Below are 19,574 nucleotides of genomic sequence, written 5' to 3'. Positions count from 1 at the left end.
CTATACCTGCAAACACAACACTTGTACATGCATGTCCGCGTTTATTGGGGATTTTTTTTAAGCTCGTAGTTACGTTTACACACTGTTTGCATCGCTGTAGTGACATTACTAACATTTCGTGGTTGATATTCTTAGTGCCTATTATGACGAGACTAAAAAGGGCGTGTGTCTCCTGCAGCCATCCATCAGGGCAGGAAGCAGGAAAAGCACCCAGTGACGGTATTTTTCGTAATTTAATGTTGGAAAGACATCCTTGGCTCCTGCCTTAACGCCTTTCGGAGTCACCTGCCCGGAGGTAGCGGGGACGGAGGGGTGCCGAGGGCTTTGCCATCACCCCGGGCTACCCCCGCGCCGGGCAGGGGACGTGCCGCAGTTCCCGGGCCGTCTCCGGCGGGATTCAGCGTGGTTGCGGCGAAGCGAAACCTCTCCTTCCCCAACAGCCTTCTCTTCCACAGCCACCTTTTTGCGCCACGGTAAATCTTTATTTTTTGCAGGCAGGGGAATGGAGGGGAATGGGCAGGTCCTGATGCCTCCCGTGGGTCAGGAGGGAGAAAAACCACGTGTTTTCTACAGAGTTGGCCTTGAGACCGTGCTTAGACTACAGGTGGTGGGGCCCCTTATTTTTTCCCTCTTCGGCTCTGTTTCTTTCCCAGGTACATGTTTTTCTCCGAGGCGTCGGAGACTTCCAGGTCCAGCGCGGCTCTGCGAGGTGCGGGACGGGCGCGGCCTGTGGCCCCGGCCCGCTGCCGGCGGGGTCTCTTCGGCCGAACAGTCCTGGCTTCCAGTTCGTGCCCACCCCGGCCTGGGATGCCCGCTGGCCACATGGTGTGGAATGCCCGTGGGATATCCCCCCGTCGCCATCTCCGACGGCTCCTGAGCCTCTGTCAGGGTGTGCTCGACAGCCGGCTGCCACGCAGAGGGCAGGAAGAAGTGGACATTTGGGGCCGGGCTCCGTAGGGAATCGGCAGACGGAAGGCTATATTTGGGGCCGAAAACGCGTGTGTGAGTGTGACAAGAGCCTCCAGTGAGTCACGGTGCTGGCGGGCCAGCCACTCCCGCCGCTGCCCGGCCGCCTCCCGCAGGGAGCGGAACGGCTTCCCGCAATGTGAATGCAATTACCTTGCTGGTGTTTGATGCCTCCCCTCGCTCTCCCTTCACTGCCTCGGTGTGTCGTAAAGTAGAAGCAAAATGAAAGGCAGCCTTTATCGCTCGCACCCCTAACCTCTGCTCCTCTTTGCTTTTAAGGGCCGCGAGCGTTCGGAGCCCGGACCTTTGCGGGGGCTATTGACCCCCAGCGCTGCGGGCAGAGGTGGCTTTGGGCACGGGCACCATGCTCCCTTCTCCGTGTCAAAAAAAAAGCAGTGCTGAACAGATCGCTCAGTTGCTGACACCTTCCTAAGAGATGAGACGGCATCGCTGGGGGTAAGGGAATTGGCCAATATCTGCCTCTGCTTGATGTATGTATATATATATATATATGTATATAAATATATATTTTTATATTTTTATATATATATAATTCATAAGCGTACACATACACACACATATATATGTATATATGTATGCGTATACTTATAAATAAAAATACTGTTTCAGCCATGTTCTCTTTAGGTGCTTAGGTATAAAAATAAAACAAATAATGACTATATTAGCACCTTCAGTAAGTAGTCGGGAGCCACCAAAAGGCAAAACCTGTTCCTAGAAAGCAGTGTTGCTTTTTCGGGTCCAAAGCTCCCTCAGAGGAGCAGAGGTGGTGGGATGGTTCGGATACCTACTTAAAAGCAATACTAAAACAAGAAAACAACAAAATAAATAAACAAACAAACATCCCCCATGAAATACTGATCAACAAGAAGATGATTGTACCCCCTCTAAACCTCTGTGTAACACCTTCCACTCTCTCTGCTCCCTTCGGGAGGCGGGGGCCCGCTCACCTTCCCGGGGAGCCACCCAAATTCTCCTCCCCGGGCGGGTCTCATCCCTATAGAGTTCGCCAGGTCCCGGCTCCGGCTCTGCCGTCCTCAAAAAGGGGCCGGTGCCGAGCAGGACCCAGGGGTGGTGGGTTATGCCCCGCTGAGGCTCGCAGGGACAAGCAGAGGGGGCTTTCCAGAGGGGTGTCCCTGCCAGCCCCCCGCCTGGATGGAGGTCCCATGCGCATCTCACGGCGATACCCCATTTTGAGTGGCCTCTGCGGCAAAGGAGGAGGACACGGCAGTGGGAAACTTTTTCTTGCATGTAGAAAACCCTAAAGCCCCTCAAATGTGAGTTAAATAGCACTTAAGTGCAGCAACACTTTGTGGATTCCTTCTGAATTTGCGGTAAATTTTAACGGGTCCCTGAAGACGGGGAAACAGAGAAAATTGTTTTTCTTTCCACTGTACTTTCTTAATAAACCTAATCCAGCTGCATTCTTCACCATCAGGGATACTGGAAGAGAACTTTTCCCCTTTCAAGGACGCTGCACAACCCATGCTGTGTCCCATGAATGTGTTCATTATTCACAGATAGTCACTAAGTGCTTTGGATGGAAACTCCCAGCCTGTGGCATGTCCTGAGTGTCCGCGATGCCTATTTATTGCTCGTTAGAGATGCCATACAACTGGCAGCATGAATAGCATCTCTTAAGAGCTGGCTTCTTGCTAAGTGAGGGCTATTTTAACCCCTGATAAATTATCGAACTGGAGAATGTCCTTGGGTACCTGAACATATTAACTAAGAAAATGGTTCGAGGATGGTTTTGGGGGATATCTATTCCCTTGTGTTAAAATTCCAGGGCTCTTTCAGAAATATTTAATTGTTTGACTGGAGATGGGGAGAGAGGGAGAAAATAAATCACCAGTAAATTATATGATATCATAAAATAAAAAAGTAGTCCCTACTGAAAATGAGATACAATTACAATAAAATCCAGTCTTAAAGTGACTTTTCTAGTAAGGTCTTTGGCATAGATTTCCTTATAAAATTTTTACCTTTTTTTTTTTTTTTTTTTTTTTTAATGTACAGTGAGAAAATGCATGGTTTTATTGGTACTGGTTAGGGTCAGCCACAGGAGAATTATGGAAGTCATGTGAAATAGGTGCCAATAAAGCTTTTATTATTGTTATACAGACAAAAGAGCATTATGGAAAGAGATCCTTACCAGGCCAAACTATGGATATTTTGTTCTGTTAACAATCACGTTGGAAAATACAGAGACACTGTAAAAAAAACCCGTGACTTTCCAAAGCTTTTCAGAACATTAACCTATTACCAAGTAAAAATTTTGGAATAATTTTCCCCCAGAAAGTTAAGGTTTCCTGAAATGAAGCACTGCACACAATTCATTTTTTTCCTAAATAAAAAGATCTAGGGAACTGAAAAAACAAAACTTGCACTGTCACTAGAGAATATAACTCTCAATTTTGAAATAACATTTGATTTTTGTGTTATGCAACATAAGGGAAAAATCAAAGTATTTTTTTATTAACAAGGTAGTCTTTAGTTTGTTTGTGTGTATCTACAGTTTGAATCGGAAGATTTTCTACCAAAACTTGAAGCTGAGGATTCTGAAGTAAAAATTAAAATGCTGTTCCCTTTCCTTCATCCAATCTTGAATGATTTTAGCAGACCATTAAACATTGTAAAGGACTGTAATGAACGTCCACATGTGTTGATAGATTGGATTCTTAGATCAAACTTCAAAAACTGTTGGAGCTTAGTGAATTTCATAAAAACTCATACCTTCTTAAATCTGATTGACTCAGGAGTTTTAGATTAATTCCAGGACAGAGCCAATTTCAATCAAAGAAAGTATTAAGAACTTACACTACAAAACATCCTTTGTACTTTTACAGTTGTGTAAAAGGAAAATTGATGCATGGATCAAAGTTAGCCCCCAAATATTATTAACATTGGAGTAAAAATCATACTAGCTTTTCCACCTTGATAGTAAAATATTTCAAATCGTGTATATACCATGGGGATACTCTAATGTTCAAGAAAACTTGTGAAAATTACATGAAACTATTATATTTTAAAAATTACATGTATTTATGATTTATATTAATAAGAAGCAAGTGTCCTCTGCATAGATAGAAAACAGAAAGCATCTCCTCTCCACTGACTTTTGAGTTATTCATCATAAAAGAGGACAACTATTCAACCTTTAAAACTGCCATTAGATCAAGGAAAGTGTTTTCCGTTGTCATGTGAAAATTATGCTTCTCTAAATCATATTTGAATAAAGCATACATATTCCCTCCCAAACAAAAATTCCTTCACCAATGATATATATACAAATGTAAACCCATAAATTTTTGAGTCAGTCCAGAAATAATCTTTATAGAAATCCATGAGTAGTTAGCGTTTATGTGAGTCATTAAAATCTGGGGATGAATGTATTTTACAAAAGGTTCTGTAATAGATTATGAATGGTTTTGCAATGCTCCAACATTTATGGAGATACGTATCTGGAGAAATATACAGTTACATACATATGAATATGTTTATTATGGTATACAAAAATTACATTTTCATCCAGCATGAAAATAGTGTTGAAATGCCTTTAGAAAGGATTGGACCTAGTCAAAATTAATATTGTAATGAACTCAGATCCTAATGTAAATCCATGGAAACCCCAAATGCATTCACTTTCTCGTTCTGAATTATTTTGTTATCCATTCTGATTAGTCCTAGAAAACCCTGAAGCAGTAGGAAGGCTGGGTCAAGCACTGAGTGAACTCGGTGGTAAAGCTCTGTTTGCTTTCTCTTGTCGAGCAGCACTGGGAAGTGCTATCTTCCCCAGGATCTCAGTGGGGCTCGGCAGGAAACCCAACCATATCAGCTCCTTCTCATAAGACTCCCCTTTGACTTCCCAAACTCCTGGAGTTGTGTTAGGATGGCGCGAGCCAGTTCCCACAGTAATTCATTATGAAACCTGAGCACCACAGCTCACATTCTGCCCTTGCCAGGACATGAGAAGTCAACCCAGAAATTTACACAAGCCTCTGGCTATGAATAATAAAATCTACACTGCAGTTAACTGAAATTGGAGCAATAAGTGGCCTTGCTGCAAGAAAATTTCCATATCACACTTTGTAAATGCGTATCTTGCCCAGAGGAAGTTAGTCTTGATTTAAATGAAGACAGTACTGGAGAAGTGGGTGAGGAGAGCTGAAGGTACAGCTTAGTTGTCTGCCATACTAAGTGGGAAGAGGTGTCAATGCCCCTTTTATGTCCCTCTCTCATGCAAAATTCTCCTCCCACATCTGCTGGAGGGGACTAATCAAAATAAATGGAGACTTCTGTGTTTAACCTTTTCATCCTATGCCCCTCTTAAATATAGAGCATGTCTAGCCAACATTGCCCACACGTTCATGGGGTGACCATCATATAGGAAAAGTCAGGTGAATCACCTTGCATGGCCCTTCCAACAGTCTGTCTTGGAGAAAATGTCTTGGTTCTCCATGACAACACATACCACGGTGCAGAGGGATGAAGGGCAGCTCTTCAGAGAAGATGCAGTCAACACTCAGCTGGAGGTGGGACTGGTCTCTTTAGCAAGCACACTGGGATAGTGGGGATGGTGATGAGCCAGCAGGGGTCCAACCTGAAGCCCCCAAAACCCTGTTGTTCATCTGGCAAGGGACCACAATTTCCTTAGATAGTGGGAAGAAGTGGCGCCCTGTCATCATGGTGTGCAGGTGTGGTAGTTTGTGTAGGTGATACGTGTTTTGCAGAGGAGAGATACCTCTTGCCTACACTTCCTCCTCTCCCCTGCCAGCATCCTTGCAAAAGTCTGGCAAACACCAGCCCTTTAGCAGTATTTATAGCTATATCTCTATCTGATGAGCCACTCTAAAAGCAGGTTAAGTCAAAACATACCGCTTAGCTGCTTGGAAATACAGATGCGAAGGGATATCTGGTTCTAATATACAGATCACCTTATGGTGTGGCAGGTTTCAGTTTCCACAATAGAGAGTGCATTTGTGCTAGGAGTGATTTAAGCCATTTGGGACCTTCAAAAGCAGAAACCCTTCATGAACCTTATTGGAAATGACTACACTTGGTGAAAAAAAAAAGGAAGAGAAACTAGAGGGGTGATCCAAGATCACAAACATCTAAAGAGTGGAAAGGAAACCTTTTCAAATGTTGCTTTCTCACAGAAAATGCCTAAGATAAGTGTTTGAGAAGTATCTCCATTCCTTTGTTGAGTTGTGAAGTCTGTTAATGCTAATGGAACTATCATCTCATTGCAAAAAGCCACCAGACTTAGTAAAGAACAGTCAGTTTATTAAATATTTGCACTATCAATCATATTTTCTACTGCATTTTCTGTTTTGCATTTTGCCTCTTGCTGAGGGGCGCAATGAGGAGGACAACAAAGCAGGTTTCTCCTTTCAGATACACCTGGTGGATTTGAGCTCTGATATTTCTCTTTCCCTCAGTACGGGAAATCCCTTAGGAAGAGCAAAGTATCAGCATAAAGATCGTCTGTACAGATTGGAAAGAAGGATTTTGCCCTTGGGTCCAAAAGCTGGAATACTTTCTGCAGATCATCGACTCCATAACACACATGTACTTATTAAATAAGCTAACAAGCTTGTGCTTAAGTAAGGCTTCCATGCAGTAAAGGAGAAGAACATTTGATAAGTTGGGGTCGAAGGGTTGACACCTACATCCCTTATATCCCAGAGCCACTTTTTTCAAATATCTACTTTTCAGGTTCACACCAACTGCACTTTCGAGGTGCACAAGAGGAACTTTTCAGAAGCTTATACCAGGTGATCTGAAACGGTGCTTCCTCACAGATCTGAATGACCCCACGCAGAAAATGTGTGGAATACATCTACCTTGTCAAAGGGGGAAATCAGTTGACATAAGAAGTCTTTCCCTCATTCCCATCTACCCTCTCACTGCCTGCACAGTTCAGCAGGGAAAACAGCAGAGGCGAAGCAGCTGGAACGATGCCAGCACTTGGGGCTTTTGGCAGCCCTCTGCAGCAGGGGTTTGGGGTCTTTTTGCATCCCTCCTCTCTGGAGCTGTCAGCAGGTAAAACACTCTGCTGTGTTTCTCAGAGCTGCTGAAACATGATGTACTCTGCCTCCACCTTTGGCAGAGCTTGCCTGACCCTGCCTTGCTCCTTGCTTAGGGTGAGGCAGATTCAATCCCCTTGGCAGCCCAGATGGGTCACCACAGGCTTGATCAGGCCTGAGGAGCTGTCCTCTTACATTTAGCAAGAGGGAAAAATGCCCACCAGCTGCTTGCAATTGCTGAGACACTAAGCACAGATTTTGCCTTCGTGAGTGAACATTTAACAGTCATGATAGACAGACTCAGCAACATCTTATCAGTACCTTTTGGCTGTCAGGACAAAGGCCTGAACACCTCCAGGTCTCCACACCAAGTCTCCACAGGGTTTGCTGGGATGGAGGATGCGTGTGTTAACAAGGTGGCTCTCCACAGCAGCAAACACATCGTTCCAGTGCCCCATGGTCCCCACTCAGGGCAAGAGCCAGACAGAAGTCAGATGTCAGGTCTAATAGATTTATCTTGACTTTTACCATGCAGAGGGGCAAGAGGGACACCTGTAGAGGGTCATCTATCTCCCGCTCTGTGCATCCCTTCTTGGCAGGGATGATCACTGCTGCAAGTGCTGCCAAAATCGCTGTAGAGGACATTGACATTAAACCAAACACCTAACTTCTAGATGCAGGTTGAAAAGAAACCCATGTTTATTTCTTCATTTTCTGGTTGCTTTTATCTTGTTTAGCTGGAATAACCCTTTCCCTTTCCAGCATCTTTTTGCCTGATGCTGGGTTGTTGCTTTCTTTCTTGTGCTTCAATTCCAAGTGTTCCTACACACAAGTTTTCCCTTTTCATATATCTACTAACGCCAGTTTAAAATCAAAACAAAAGAAACCCCAAACCCAAATCCACTGAGATCTGACTCAAAGAAAAGATACCTTAGCCTTATGAGGTACAAATTAAAGTGCAGGTTATTCTTGAGAAATTTGAGTCTGGGGAATCTGAATGTCTTTCTGTAAGGACCAAATCTAATGATGTATGGGAATGATTAATGAGGATTTTAACAGTATTTGCATCTTGCTGATTCTAAGTAACATTCAGTATTTAGAGAGCTTTGGGAGCCTTTCTGACAGCTAACAAGGATTTATAGATTCTTTAGTTTAAATTTAAATACAGATTAATATTCCAGATTAGTTTACTACTACTAATTTTGTGAACACTAATAAATCCCAAAGATTGTATCTATTCAGAAATTAATCAGGGTATGTAGATGCAGATGATTAAAAATTCTATCACAATCAGGGTGATTAAGAAAAGAATCATAAAAATCTTAAGGCTGTCTTTCACAGAGTCTGAATCTGCAGAAATTTTTAACTGGTATGTAAGTTTATATGGGTTCCATTTGACAAGAGTAGTTTGAATCTGGATGAAATCTGAGGAAATAAATTATAAAACTGTGCCTTTTCTTGAGCTGGAATCTCTGGATCTGACCTATTTAAAGGTAGAAATTTTGACCATAGGCCACATGTTCTTTGTTTTGGACTTATTTCTATTCTGCAGTCTTATCTGATGTTTCTTCCATGTGCACATTTAGCCAGACTTCCTCGGTATGAAACAGTACACTTGTGAGCCAATGCATGGGAAAGTATTTTTGCTAGCGGGAATCAGCATTTTGCATCTTTTCCTTGTGTAAATTAAGTCAATAAGAAAAGTGTCTGGTGACTCTGCACTAATTTTAAAAGAGTTTAAAATATTTCTCTCCCTCCTGCTTTAGTTTCCTCTTTTAATCTTCTTTCAGAATGTGTGCCTGTATTTACCAGAAGGTGCAATTGAAGTAAGCAAAGCATAAGTGAAAATAAGATGACACAGAGGAACATCTTCACTAACCCTTGACTGGAGACATGATGTGTAGATACCTTTTAATTTCTTAAACACCAGGGCAGGATTTGGTGTAACTGCAGACCAAAAGGACCTTTCCACAGTGAACCTCAGGGCTACATCCCTCCCCTGACCAAGCACAGACTTCTGCAAAATGCTCTCAACACGGCCTGATGGGTGTGTTTTTCTCATTTCCCTCACTAAAAGCTTATTCAAAGTGAAGCACAGATGAGATCTGTGGTGTAAAACAGCTCCAAAACGGTTCTGGTGCCGCAGAACCCCTTGAGATGCTCGCAGGTGTTATGAGAGCATAGTGCAGCTAACCCATCTCAGACAAAAACCACTGCTGAGGTCCAGGTGGATTAAGATTTTCTTCTAGCAGTTCTGTATTGCACAATCCAAATGTACGCTAAACTTAGATCTGTACTTCTGCCAAGTCGCAAATTATAAATAAGAGGCTTCAGAGCAAGCCAATTTTCCTACTTAGTTTTAATAGCCAATACTCTGAAAACCTCAAGGCTAATTAAACTGTTCATTGTCCTGCTGCATTTAATTATTCAGATATTGATCTAACATCTTAACACACAAGACAAAATAGTGACACATTTTATATTTGGAAATGGAAAAAAAATAGGAAGCAGACCTGTTTTGAAAATGATTTAGCAGTTATTAACTGAACTCAAAGAACAGTTTCCAAGTGTTGATTTTTTTCATGAGCCACACAGACTTTTTGTCTAATTTAAAAAACAGAAAAAAGAATAAAAAGAAGGAAATAAAAAGTGGAAAGAACCCTAACAACAACAAAAGAATCCCAAACAAACAAGCAAAACCCTACAGAATTATCCATAAAGCCTGCCTCAAATTTCACATCTAGCTGAAAAAATATCCTGCACAGTAAATTGTCAAATCCATGTGTCTCTACAAAGATGGAGACAAGTAATTTGTAAAATCAGGGCAATCCTGTGGTCAAGTTCTGACCCTACCTAAGACAACCTCTCACCTTGGTCTAGTAAATATTTAGCTTGCTTTGTTCCTCCACTGCCTGAAAATTGAGCTTCATATGTTTCCCTCTTTTACTGTTGTCTTAATTTAGGCCCCCTTGTTTCTGATATGGGACTTAGTCCTGCTGGGTACCTAGCTTTGGGACTGAAATGGAACCTCACACAACACAGAACAAGCTGCTCTATAGAGACAACCTTGTCAAGGTTCTTCTTTTGAAAGACAGAGTTTGTGTTCCTTCTTAGGTTTTTTTTTCCCCCTAGGAAGTTTTCTCACTACATTTTGGAAAAGTTATTTTCTCCTTCCCAGCCACAATCTGTGAAGCTTTTGGAGAATGAGAAACACATATGTTCTGGGTCCACCAGCACCACTTCCACGTTTATTGTTATATAAAACAGAAAAAGAGAACCTGGGTTATTTGTAGTGGAAATAATCTATAATTTAGTCACTTACAGACTAGACACCCTAATGTGCACAGAAACTTATGAGCATAGCACACAGTCTGTCTCATGCACAGGACACGTTTATCAGAGGCACTGTGCCCTAGCAGTGCCTAATACCCTGCACTGACTGTGAGGAGAGTTCATGGTGACATGTCCAGAACATTGTTAGGTTGTTTAAAGGTAGCTACTTAGTGTGTTTTGATATTCCCAAAGTCATCCAAGATATTTATGCAGGACTTCAATTATGACCCAGCACTTTTGGGAGACTCACATGGTGCCGGAGCAGGACCTTTTAATGCTACGTGGCTCAAGTGATACCAGACACATTGCTCTGGCAACTGGTTCCCACCTGCAAAGACTATGAGACAAATGGCATCATTACTGTCTAGTTTTGTGGGTTTCTCGTGTTGTTTTGTTGGGTTTTTTCCCCCAGAGGACAAGCTAAAAAAGCAAAGTGATTCACCAAACCTATTCCCACTGGATTTGATTCTGTCTGCTGAATGTAAGCCCTGTGGTCAGAAGAGCCCGTGGAGGAGAGCTCATTCTCCTGCTATGGAGCAATAAAAAAACAACTATCATACAGCAATTCAGTTGCATTTTCTGTCCTTCCAGTGACACTCAGGCCAGCTTCAACTTCCTTCTGGGGCAAAAGTAAAAAAGATAATGAAATGAGCAGAAGACAATGAGGTCCTCTTGACAACTCTGAAACGGAGATTTTACTGCAAGAGTAATGTAGACTGCTGACCCAGCTCTGGGGACTTCATTATTCAAGACCAGACACTTTGATGGGAGGGACAAAGTGAAAGCTGCTGCAGTGAGGGAGCACCAGCGAGAGCAACAGACTGTAGGAAAGGCTTCCTATGCCTTCGTCCATGCCAAGATTGTGCTTCCACTCAAGACTTTAGTCCAACAAGCTGTTAAGGTCCTATGGCTGGTCATTAGATAGCTCTAGAATAATATTTTCGTTGGGAAGAAATAAATTTAAAAATTTAAAAAGCAACATGTATTTCAGTACAATGGCTCAGCAGGGGATTGACTTAAAGCTTGACAAATGGGAGACATTGCTTTACACAAAAATGCAGGGTGCTCTGCTTTGCACCAGGAGAAAACATGGCTTTTCCCTTAACTGGATCTAGCATCAGTTATAGGTAGAATATACATAGAGGAATGGCATATGGCATCTGGTCATTATTGCACAATTCACTGGCTGGTAACTCCTGCGCTGCTTCTCCAACTCAGTAACTGACACCAGATAATACAGTTGGGATTAATCCAGGCCTTACGAAGTGTTCCAAAAGCTCGGAGTTAATTACTATGCTTGAGATTCTCAGATTGGCATATGGTGTTAAAAAATGTTGTGCAATTGAAGGCAAAGCATAAATTTTGCAAGAGCTGTATTTTGCCAGAAAACTTGCTTTCCCCTCAGATTATTTATTGCTAACTGCAGAGAAGTGTCTTACATATGTCAGGGAGTTTCTTTTTGAATCTGTGAGTCCAGTTCCTGGTGTCCTTTAAAAAATTACCTTATAAATACCATCAGAAAAAAATCTGGTTTCCCGTCTGGAAAAGACAGTAGAATTGACTGTCATAAACTGTAACAGATCACTTTGCAGTCACATTAAAATCAAGTTTAATAACATTAAAGCTTGTACATGGTGGGAAATTCCATTTTAAATTCCTTCACCATCTGTTGCTTAAAAGTCAGCCATGAGTATTTCCCTTCCACTTCTCTTTTCCTTAGAATGGTTAATGCACAGGCACAGGTTTTTAAAAACTGTACTCAGGGTGGGGTGTTGGAAGGGGAGCAGAAGGACCTTGGCTGTGCTGGAGTGGGAGAGTGGGATCTGCTGATAAATATCAGGGACTGAAATTTCACTCACCAGAAACTGTTTTATCACAGTAAAATTACTCAAGAACTGAGTTGCTTGTTAAGCCTTTTCTCAATGAATCTCCCCTGCTTAGATTTTGGAACTGCTGTTGGAGTAATCTGCTGGAGAGTTACAGAACTTTAGGTGAACCATTTATTATTTATTTATTTGTTTCATAGTATATCTCTTTACTGCAGCTGTCCCAGCCCTTCCTTCTGCCATCTAAACAGCACCATCTTCAGGCACTTTTAAAACCTATCCATTACCTCGCGGTGACTTAGCTGTTCCTCGTACTGGGAATGCTCTTTTTCTGGTGCTGAAATTGCAGATCTTCTCCTGGTTTTTCCCTGAGCATTGTCTTTAAGTCTTGACACTTGTCAAAATTATTCTATCACCCCAAGATGCGACTACCACCCCCTTCCAGTTGCACCCCTTTTTTTCTGTATGATTGAATTTTTTCTCAGAAGGACACTTAAATGTCCTTTGAAGAGTTTGACTGTTATACCTGTTTCATACTGTTTATTTCTATCATTTATTGTGACTTTTTTTTTCCTGATCTCCTCCGTGGAAAGACCAACTCTGTTTTCATTGGTATGTTCAAACAATGTATTTCCAGTTTCTGTACCTTGAAAGAGACAAAGAGATTTTTAGATCAACTCTATTTTGCTATCTACTTGTCTTGAACATTTATTTTTAACACAAGCAAAATCTTGTTAAGTCAAAAGAAATACATCAGTTATTAGTCTCTAGCAATTACGTTTGTTTCATATAAACAAAACAAGTCTCGGTTTGGTATTAAAATCACAAGAACATGCAACAAGAGATATTCAGTACATTTATAATGTCATCCTAACCACCTACTGTTATTTCCCCCAACAAAATGTCATTTGCATGGTTTGTTTATTCCTTGATATTTTTTTTTTTAATAGTCCGAAGGCAAATAAACAGAAAAAAATCCCACCGCCCACCCATGGTCGCTGTGCAAGGCAGATTGTAAAGCTACTTATGTAGTTCTTTACGGCAATGTTTGGCCTCTAAGAAACACAGAAACTGTTTCTGCCCTTTGCTTGCCACTTAATCATTGACGGAGAGATGCTGTCCCTCCTTCCTGCCCTCCCGTTGCAAAGAGGAGGCTAGTGCTTAACTTCAAGGAGGGTGTTCACATCCAGCATTGCCTCCACTGAGTTTCCCCCGACTCCATGGGGTCTCTCCAACTCTAGGTCCTGCATCTTGCAGCACTGACAGGAAAGCACAAGTTCTCCTGCCTTTGCTTCATTAGGTAGACCAACAACGTGGTGACACTTGAGGTTTTCTTTAGTCTTTACTTGGGAGAGAAAAATTCCTCAGTACTAAAACTGCTGGATTTGCCAATTTTCAGTTTTACTGCGAGAGATAATTTTGTCGAAGTTTTCACATGGTAATTAGGGCGAACGTCTGCACGGCGTCTGTAGGAAATGCTGCAGCAGGCAGCACTTGCCAGGTTGCAGCGTGTGTTACCAAATGAGAAGCGAGAGCAGATGCCCTGGGGGCCTGTCCCGGTGTCTCCGCGTCCCGGACGGGGCCCCCGGGGCGTGCGGGTGTGCGATCCAGACGTGCAGCTCTTCAGATGCTGCATTTCTCTCGAGAAACAGGGGTTATTCCTCAGCCCTGCTCGGCCTCCTCCTGCCCGCAGAGCCGCCCCGGGGCCGAGAGCCGGGACGGGCACACAGGGCTCGGCCGGGGTGCGCCGCTTGTCCCTGGGGAAGCGGGAGGGAGATAGGAAAGGGTCTCGGCCCCTCGGGAGCCCCACGCCGTGCGGAGCTCCGAGGCTGGGTAAACCATGCCCTGGAAGGCAGTGTACCGCCGGGTCTCATTTCCTTGGCCCCGAGGGCGAGGCTGGGGGGAAGGGGCTGCGCAGAGGGATGAAATTTGGCGTCAAAGAGGGGCGGCAAGGTTGCCCCTCACCCCGCATAGGAACTAAGTTGTTCATAATAAAGAGGCTTTTCGGTGTTTTACAGCCAATGATAAAATTCTTGTGTCCTACTTTTGGGCGAGAGATCGCCTTTGTGGGTTAATTTAAGGAAGCCGAAGAAGCTGCGGTACGGGCCGGGAGGGAGGGGAAGGGTGGGAAAGTGCCGATGCCACGCTGGAGGGGCCGGCCGGGGGCAAGGGGACGACGCAGAGCCTCGCACGGCCCCACGGCCCCACGGCTCCAGGCTGATGCTCAGCCCGTCTCCAATGCCACCCGGGTCTGTCTCCGCCCCGTGGGTCCGGGCCGGTTCGGCAGCCACAGGTTCTGCAGCTCCTGCAGTCCCGTCCCCAGGCTTGGGGTCAGCTCCGATGGGAGAGCAGGGATCCCCACGGTTGTGTCCCGACGTGTCGTGGCCTTCCCCCACGAGGGGAGCTACCGTCCCCTGGGAGGGCAGGGCAGATTCCGAAGATCCCCCTGACAGTGTGGTCCCCTAACAGGCCCCGGAGCGCCTGCGGCTCCCCCTCGCTCCTCCAATGGCACTGGGGATTCGGGAGGATGCGCCCGGCGCCCCTTTGCACTCCTGAGAATAAGCATAGACAGATGAAAGGATATCTTTTCTCTTTTCTTTTCTTTTCTTTTCTTTTCTTTTCTTTTCTTTTCTTTTTTCTTTTCTTTTCTTTTCTTTTCTTTTCTTTTCTTTTCTTTTCTTTTCTTTTCTTTTCTTTTCTTTTCTTTTCTTTTCTTTTCTTTTCTTTTCTTTTCTTTTCTTTTCTTTTCTTTTCTTTTCTTTTCTTTTCTTTTTCTTCTCCTCTCCTCTCCTCTCCTCTCCTCTCCTCTCCTCTCCTCTCCTCTCCTCTCCTCTCCTCTCCTCTCCTCTCCTCTCCTCTCCTCTCCTCTCCTCTCCTCTCCTCTCCTCTCCTCTCCTCTCCTCTCCTCTCCTCTCCTCTCCTCTCCTCTCCTCTCCTTTCTCTTCCCCTCCCTTCTTTCTTTCTTTTTCTCTTTCTCTTTCTCTTTCTCTTTCTCTTTCTCTTTCTCTTTCTCTTTCTTTCTCTTTTTCTTTCCTTTCTTTAATTTAATCCGTTTTGGTCTGTTTTGTCTCTTTATTACTCTGATTATTTTACTTTTTGAGATAAACCTGTTTTTCAAGTTCGCTTCGTTTTGCCAGACCCTCTCGGGCCGGGAGCCCATGTTTCACGGCCTCCCTTAGGAAGCAGCAGTGCGAGGCTCGCACGTTTCCCGACGCCTTTGCGGAGCAGAGCCCGGGCCGCCCTGTTGTGAAAACGGGACCAGCGCAGCCGGGCCGCCAGCGGAGAGGCGGGGAGGGCTGGAAGACAGGGGGCTAAATTTCTATCCACCCAAAGCAGCTTCTGTTCGCAGCTGGGAGGTGAATTCGATGAGTCCTCAGCGCCCCTCGGCCAGCCGGGCACCCCCCGCCCCAGGGCCACCCGTCCGGGCAGCCCCACAGCCCCGCCGGGGTGAGGAGCAACCGGGTCTCCACCCGCCGGGGGCTCTTTATTCGATCGCTTTCCCTCGCCCCCCAATAAAATGATGATCATCTTTACAGGAGAACACAGATGCGGGGAGAGGGTATCCTCACAGAGCCCTGTTGAAGGAGGATCTTCCCAATAATTCTACTTCAGGAATCTGTCTCTTCCCTGCTTTAGCTTTATCCCAAAGCAGAGGTTTTATTTTTGTTTTTCTTTTTTTTCCTCACCTAGGTTTGGGGTTTTTTTCCAAGTTATTTTTAGAGGTGTTTCTGTCTTTATTGGCTGTTCAGAAAAGGAAAAGGAGAACATTTCCACAGTATTTGGTTTCATTCAAATAAAGATCTTAATTTTTTTTTCCTAACACTCCCTGGGTCTGGACCAAACAGAGATTACTCTGAAATTAATTCACAAAAAAATAGGTGACTATCCTAGATTAAAGATAAATTCCCAGATACACAGGTGTCATGTAGGAAGGCCCTGCATCCAGGTGTTCCCTACCCTTTTCCAGGTTTGACTTTACAAAGGTGAAGGTATTTTAAATTAAGTTTTGATGCTTCTCTAGTGTGCACATCCTCCATCATTTCTCTGTTCTAGAGCCTTGCTCAGATCCAAGAAACTTCTACCTGCTTTTGTTGTTGTTGTTGCAAAAATCAATAGCAGAACAAGTATACTTCTCTGAGAAAACCCCCACAGAGGAGTGTCCCGCTCACTGTGAGCCATGATCCAGCATCTGAGCCTGGGCACTGAATTCCCCATGAAGTGCCTATCACAGCTGACTTGCTGCACACGGTTTGCAGCAGATTTTCTCTTCTCACTTCTGCACCTACGCCTTCTTTCTCTTTTCCTCATCAACAGGACTCTGCAGAGCCCTTCTCCAGCTAAGTATGTTTGTTATTACCCCACATTTTGGTTTTGCCTGATTTACTTTGCTATCACTGCCTTTCATATCACTCCTCTGAATTTTTGCTTTTTAATACCCAGAAAGTGCTGGTGTCTGTGTCTGTACTCTGCTCTTTCACATGATATTATCACATCGACAATATTTTTTAAAAGACACAGGTTTAAATAAAATGTATAAAGGACAACCAGACTAAAACATACACCAGATCCTTCCATTCTTGGAGATGAGGTGTCTTTTGCCCTTTTTGGAGTCTTCTGAAGTCGGTGAGATATTATTCTGAGTTGGCTTTTATCAGGAATCTCATATCAATATATTGCTGACAGAATTTCCCACCTCCTAGAAAAAAAGCACCTAACTATAATTTCTGCAGCAACAGAGATGCTAATCTGACTCTTCCGTGCCAAATCTAGAATATCATTATTGCCAAAAATTAACATTGTTTTTGCTTGCACAACTTTGTGAGATACATACCAGAGGTCACTTTTCAGGTAGGCTGTAACCTCTGCTTGTCTCCTGGCAACGTGATAGGTTGTTAATGGACCTTAATACTGGGGACATGCAAATCTGTTCATATGCTGAGCGTCTTGGAGGTTTTGCATTTCAGAGCTTTTCCAGTTCTGTAAGTTATTTAAGCCTCTGAAATCAATTTTGATTGCTTGGGAATTCATTAATATCACTGTGAAATCTTACCTACAAAGTTCTTCAGCATGAGGAAATGCTGGAACTAACTTTGCAAATTTGTTCTTTATGATTATGTTTTGGGAAAGTCAGACCTACAAGCAATTATTATTAAGAACACATGAAAAAATTAGAGAATACTGAACTCATTGCCCAGGCTTTGGTACTCCAAAACATAAACCACCTGTCTTCAGGGTCTAGGTTTGAACATCAAGCTGAGTTAATTCAGATCTGATCCTATATGCAATTATGGATAATTTACAGGACCAATTCCATGCCCCACTAGTAGAACTGTATGTTTGCGGTATCTACATCTTATTGATGAGGAAAAGAAAATTAAGCTTAATGCAAAAATATTTGTGTAACTCATCTGGATGAAAGTATCTATATGATGTGTGTGGCAACATTATTTCTGGTCATGAGATAGTTCATCTGTCTTTTAAGAGCCTTTCTCCCTCTTTTAAGAGATTTGATATGCAGATGCTAAGCAGGGTTGGCCACACACTTGCTCTCGAACAGTCCAAGTGCATCTCTCCTACCTTGGCCATATCACATCAGTCTTCGCTTGCCCAGGGGCTGCTGAATAATCCAAATTCCCAATACAGAGAAAACAAGGTGTCTTGAGTTGTGGTGTGATCACACTCACTGAGTCACTCTGGGGAATAGCTGCCCCAGATTTGCAGATTTTTGTAGGGATTCCATTTTTTCTTCATTATCATTGTTCACAGAAGCCACATCCTTTTAGTGCTGCAACTCATTTCCAGAGCACTGGTTCCCTCCCTGCTTATCTTTCCAAGGTACGTGCCTCACAGCTCCCAGCCTAATGGCATTTTGACATGCTGCTTGCAGAGTTGGGAAGCTTTGCTGCCCTCATAATGATCAACAGGAAAGACTCTAGAGGATAACGGAAATCTGGAAAACATGAGGGGTGAAAGATGTGCCTTTGTCTAAACTGCAAAAAGAAAAGCAAAAAAAGAGTAGGAAGACAGGGGACAACAGTGTTCTGTATGTAAAATGTGGCTACAAAGTCGCTGGTAATCATTTATAAGCAATTGAGGAAGAATGAGAAATCACTTAAATTTGCAGCAAAGAAAACCAGGGTAAGTATTAGAAACAGAGTCTGGTTCTTAAGAGGGTATCCAGGAAAAGGGTTTGATAGAAATCCCAGGACTTGTGCTACAGAAATGCAGATCAGAATAAATATCTATAAGAGATTATCTAAAGTGATTTACTTAACTTTAATGCAGAGGGTGGAATGGTGGGAGAGTGGCCTGTATGGTTGGATGACTTCTTGACTTCTCTTTCAGTGCTTCATTGCTACAAAACCATCTCACCCCTAGAGGCAAGGCAACTCTTCAGCTGGCTGACAGCTGATGCAGGATGGAGTTTAAACTCAGCTGAAGATTAACTGTGGTGGTAGAAATGCATTGATTCATGTGGAATTCAGGCTTTTAATTCACACCCAAACCACTGGCAGAGCCACTGCTGGCTTCAGTAGCTCAGTACCAAGTACTTATCTGGCAGGCACTACCATGTCCATTTCTCTGTTTTGAAGAAGTATCACAAGATTGGCCTCTTACCACATCCATTCCATCTCTGTGAAATATTATGGCTATTTCAGCATGAGCTGTGTGGCAGTCAGAGATCAGAGTGGCACAGAAGGTGATTAGGCTGTTAAATTCACTATGTTACTAAATAAAAGTATTAAGCTTTTCGTTCTCCCCTTTATTATTTTATTTGAATAATTGTTACCCGGCTTTTGGATACTGAAATTACTGCCTAAGAAATGCTCTCAGTGGGAGCAGAAAGGATGCAAAATCGACCAACTGATAGGGAAGAGAGCTGCATTTTTATCTCAATAATCAAGAGAATTACTGGGAGAAGAACTCAAAGTAGGAAGCACAGTACTGTTTCTCTAAATTCTGATCACAGAGGTCCTTTTCATGGAAATGGAGAGGGAGGGATCAGTTTCACTTTTGGACTCCATTTATTTGTTTTATTGTGCACTGGAATAGATTAGGAGTGCTCATACAAGCAATTAATGGCACCTCTGATGGGGCACGGCAATAAACAGCAGGGAGGTGGTAACTTTTTCTGTTTTCATATTTGTCTGCGGTGTAAGGGGGGCAGGGTACACAAAACAAAAGGTAGTGAAACAGGTGGATGGTGAGGCAGAGAGAGGAAAAGAAAATTAGGATGGTGGATGTAGTAAGGAGAGAAGGACAAAACAGTGGCAGACTGAAGAGCAGGAATCAAATAAGCTTGGAGTCATTGCGGAAAATCACTGTCATATTATCCTGTGGTGAGTAGAAAGTAACTGAAGAGAACAAGGTGAGGGAGGAAAGGATGTAACAGAGGAAGCAG

At 43.4% G+C, this 19,574-nt stretch overlaps 1 protein-coding gene and 1 long non-coding RNA gene across 2 annotated transcripts; both read left to right on the top strand.

Annotated features, from left to right (window-relative positions):
- The first annotated feature begins 143 nt into the window (after positions 1-143).
- On the top strand, positions 144-8,464 carry LOC116444082. Its single transcript, XM_032109146.1, has 5 exons — positions 144-161; positions 300-473; positions 654-1,002; positions 1,246-1,422; positions 6,703-8,464. The coding sequence occupies exons 1-4, from the start codon at positions 144-146 to the stop codon at positions 1,386-1,388; spliced, it is 684 nt and encodes a 227-aa protein (XP_031965037.1). The 3' UTR covers positions 1,389-1,422; positions 6,703-8,464.
- A 7,477-nt stretch (positions 8,465-15,941) lies between these two features.
- Positions 15,942-18,924, top strand: LOC116444460. Its single transcript, XR_004240326.1, has 2 exons — positions 15,942-18,007; positions 18,518-18,924. It is a non-coding gene; the product is annotated as an uncharacterized LOC116444460 (long non-coding RNA).
- The last annotated feature ends 650 nt before the right edge of the window (positions 18,925-19,574 follow it).

The sequence above is a fragment of the Corvus moneduloides genome, chromosome 5 (assembly GCF_009650955.1).
Source record: "Corvus moneduloides isolate bCorMon1 chromosome 5, bCorMon1.pri, whole genome shotgun sequence".
Taxonomy (NCBI): domain Eukaryota; kingdom Metazoa; phylum Chordata; class Aves; order Passeriformes; family Corvidae; genus Corvus; species Corvus moneduloides.
Note: the sequence above shows the minus strand (reverse complement) of the source record. Positions and strands in the feature narration are given on the sequence as shown.